Source organism: Lacerta agilis, chromosome 18, assembly GCF_009819535.1.
Source record: "Lacerta agilis isolate rLacAgi1 chromosome 18, rLacAgi1.pri, whole genome shotgun sequence".
NCBI classification, from domain to species: domain Eukaryota; kingdom Metazoa; phylum Chordata; class Lepidosauria; order Squamata; family Lacertidae; genus Lacerta; species Lacerta agilis.
The window spans coordinates 9,277,886-9,281,886 of NC_046329.1; the positions used below are offsets into that span (position 1 = coordinate 9,277,886).

A 4,001-nucleotide genomic window follows, 5' to 3' on the forward strand; every position below is an offset into this window, starting at 1 on the left:
ACTCTGTTTCTAAAGGAACTTTTGTCGCTGCAAAAATGCTGATGCGTTTGCATTATTCGGTTCGTTACGAATAAAAAAACCATTTTAAGTTAGAGCTTAATTATTATTTCACTGTTAATATGCTTCTTAATTGTATTTCACTATCAATGTGCAGGTGAAACTGGAAAAATTAGAATATTGTGGAAAGGTAGGCACGACAAAATACCCATTATCACACACAGGAAAACTGAGGACATCTTTAAAAAGAGGACCAGATAACAATATAGATTTAAACCTCCGGGAGAAACTCTGGGAAAAATGATGTGAAATTCAATAAATTAGAATATCGTGGAAAGGTTCATTTCTTCCAGTAATTCAATTTAAAAGGTGAAACTAATATATGAGATAGACACATAACATGCAAAGCGAGATATGTGTCAAGCCTTTATTTGTTATAATCGTGATGATTATGGCGTACAGCTGATGAGAACCCCAAAGTTGAAATTGTTAATTTGGGGTTCTCATCAGCTGTATGCCATAATCATCACAATTATGACAAACGAAGGCTTGATGTATCTTGCTTTGCATGTCATGAGTCTATCTCATATATTAAACTCCAGTAGCTAATGAAAACAATTGCTTATATAAATGGACTTTTCCACAATATTCTGATTTTTCGAGTTTCACCGGTGCTTCTTAATTGTATTTCACTCTTGATATACTTCTCCTTAATTGTATTTCAATATTGATATATTTCTCCTTAACTGTATTTCACTATTGATATATTTCTCCTTAATTGTATTTCACTATTGAGATACTTTTTCTTAATTGTATTTCGGTTCAACAATGACATGGATAAAACACATCTTTTGTGATGTGCAAATGGTTTTAGAGATACCTATCAGGTCCATCATATAGCATACATTCAACACAAAAAAAAACCAGCGACAATTTGTTGTGCACAAAGGACAGCTGGACACGGAAAGGGCCCCGTGACCTTCAGGAGCCGAGGGCCGCATCAAACCTAAATCCGGCCCTCGGTGTGGGAAATCGCATCACGGAATCGTAGAATCGGAAAGGACCGCGGTGGTCGGCTATAAATTGTAATATTTGTTGTCGCCGTCGTTCGTTCACGGCACGCTGATTTCTTTTTTCGAGGACTCCTGCGCCTCCCGCGATAAGAACATGCTTGTGGACCGCAGACCTCTCGGCGCATGATGGGTTTCGGCATCCAGCTGGCGCTGTTACTCTGGAAGAATTTCACATACCGGCGCAGGAAGACGGTGAGTCGTAGCGCCACGGCGAGAGGGATTTCGGCGCTTTGAGTTGCGTTTTAATATTTTGCTAGAAGCCGCCCAGAGTGGCTGGGGAAACCCAGCCAGATGGGCAGGGTATTAATAATAATAATAATAATAATAATAATAATAATAATAATAATAATAATAATAATAATCGTTATCCTTTTTCCTTTTTTCCCTTTCCCTTTCCTTTTAATATTTTTTATTTTCTTGTATTTCCCCCTTTTCCTTTTTGAATATTTGGATGCAATGTTTGATTCATGATTTCTCTGTAATAGCTTTATTTAATTTCAGACTTATAAAATACAACCATATACAACCAGACTTATAAAATACAACAGCGATATACAGACAATTGGAAGTCAATTTTTAATTGTTATTTATAATTCTTTGCTTTTTTCCGTGTGTTTTGTTTTTTTTCAAATATTACTTTTCGTGGATTATTATGTCTAGATTATATTATTATTTTTAGTAGTAGTAGTATTAGTATTATTAGTATGCTGGGGTGGCTGTATTTGGGGGTTCTTCCCCCCTCGGGGGAACCCCGGGAACCGTAGTTTGTTAAGGCCTCAGGGAACCATAGCTCTGCAACGATTATGTTTTACAGTCCCTGGAATTTTCAGGGGGAATCTTGCGATTTCTATGCATAGCATGGAGGTGACTAGAGAGGGGGAAAAAAAATCATATTTGCACCATAATTTCCCCCAAGGCATCCTGGGAACCGTAGTTGAAAAGGCCATGGCACAAAAGGAAAAAGGACTGTGGAGGGATGAGGGAAAAAATGGATGCAATAATAATAATAATAATTATTATTTCAAAAATAAGATCCTCATTCCTGCCCGTTTCGTCTCCCCAGTTGCAACTGATCATCGAGATCCTCTGGCCCCTCTTCTTGTTTTTCATCCTCATCTCCGTGAGACAATCCCACCCGCCTTTCGAGCAACACGAATGTAAGTGCGGAAGGAACGCCCCCCCCCCCCGGGACGAAACGCCTCCCTCTTTGCAACCGGAGGTCTTTCCTTGCGTGAAAGGGATGGCGGGGATGATGGGAACCGTGGTTCCGCAATGCGACACTCTCTCCGCCGTTGGAAAAGGCCACGGCACGAAAGGAAAAAGGGATGTGGGCGGATGAGGAAAGAAGAGCGAGCTCAGGGACCAGCTGGGAGGGAGAAATATTCTGAGAAGGGGTGTGGGGGGGGGGAATACCACCTGATTTTAATAAATGAATATAGAATATTTGTCACTCCGTGAGAAGTGTCGAAGCCGCAAAGAGATAAAGAGGGAAGTCAACTGATATAGCAGGGATTCAAACCAGTTTTCCGGAACAGGAAGAAAGTGAATGTAAAGAAAGAAAGAAAGGAAGGGAGGATTGCAAAATGTGATTTCTTTCCGAGAAACTGGCGTATAGAATATTCAAATTACTCTTCGTATCCTTTGAACGACTTTGCGTACTTGACTGTAATTCTTTTCCGTTTCTTATTCTGTTTGGGGAAAGTTTTTAATCTGTGATATTCTAACGTATTTTAATATTCTGTTGGAAGCCACCCAGAGTGTCCGGGGAGACCCAGCCAGATGGGCGGGGTACAAATTTATTATTATTATTATTAATATTATTATTATTATTATTATTATTATTATCTTTATCCTTTTAATAATAATAATAATAATAATAATAATAATAATAATAATAATAAGTTTTTATTTATACCCCACCCTTCCCAGCCAAAAACCGGGCTCAGGGCGGCTAACACTAATTAAAATTCCAGCCAAAAACATAACACAATCAATTTAAAATAACAGATTAAAATACAAATTTTAAAAATTCAATATTCAAACTTTTCCCCTTTTCCTTTCCTTTTTATATTTTTTACTTTCTTGTATTTCCCCCTTTTCCTTTTTTGAATATTTGGATGTAATGTTCGATTCATGCTTTCTCTGTATTTTTTTTTTTAAAAAATGCAATTAAGCAGGAACGGTCAAACTCCGGCCCTCCAGGTGTTTCGGGACTACAAATCCCATGATCCCTAGCTAACAGGACCAGCGGTCGGGGATGATGGGAATTGTAGTCCCAAAACATCTGGAGGGGCGGAGTTTTTTCCTATGCCGGCCTTCCCTCTCTGCTAGTCTATGACGGAAGCATGGAATTGCCGGGTGAGACCACCCAAGGTCCTCTAGTCCAGCCCCGAAAAGATGGGAGCCTTTGCCCTGAGGCTCGGGTTCCAGACCTGCTCCTTTTTTTTTTTTTTGCATCTCTTTCCACGTAGGTCACTTTCCAAACAAGGCGCTGCCGTCGGCCGGCACTTTGCCATGGCTTCAGGGAATCGTCTGCAACATCAACAACCCCTGCTTCCGAAACCTGACGGTTGGAGAGACTCCCGGCTCGGTGGATAACTTCAACCGTTCCATGTGAGTTTAAAATCATTACTTTTTAAATTAATTTTTAATAATCAGATTTTTAAAAAATCCAAATCGGTTTTTTAAAATTTAAATCGGATTTTTTTTTAAAAAAATAAATTAAATCAAACGAAAGGAAGGAAACCTTCACCGGAATAAAAAAAAATAAAGTCTGTTTCCTTCTCCCTTTCCTCCCCAAACAGCATTTCCCGCCTCCTTGCTGATGTCCAGAAAGTCGTCCATCGAATGAGCGACCCAGAAGCGCAAAGGGATTTCTCCCGGCTCCTGTCCGCCTTGCGTCAGATAAGCGGAAATGTTAGCTCGCAAACG

General features: G+C 39.6%; 1 protein-coding gene across 1 annotated transcript in view; it reads left to right on the forward strand.

Annotated features, from left to right (window-relative positions):
• The first annotated feature begins 1,196 nt into the window (after window positions 1–1,196).
• ABCA7 (ATP binding cassette subfamily A member 7) overlaps window positions 1,197–4,001 on the forward strand; it is a 60,726-nt gene continuing 57,921 nt past the window's right edge. The window contains exons 1-4 of the mRNA XM_033136918.1: window positions 1,197–1,262; window positions 2,134–2,227; window positions 3,542–3,683; window positions 3,875–4,001. The exon at window positions 3,875–4,001 is cut by the window's right edge and continues 1 nt beyond it. Of these exons, the coding sequence (XP_032992809.1) occupies window positions 1,197–1,262; window positions 2,134–2,227; window positions 3,542–3,683; window positions 3,875–4,001 (429 nt within the window). The remainder of the gene's footprint in view (window positions 1,263–2,133; window positions 2,228–3,541; window positions 3,684–3,874) is intronic.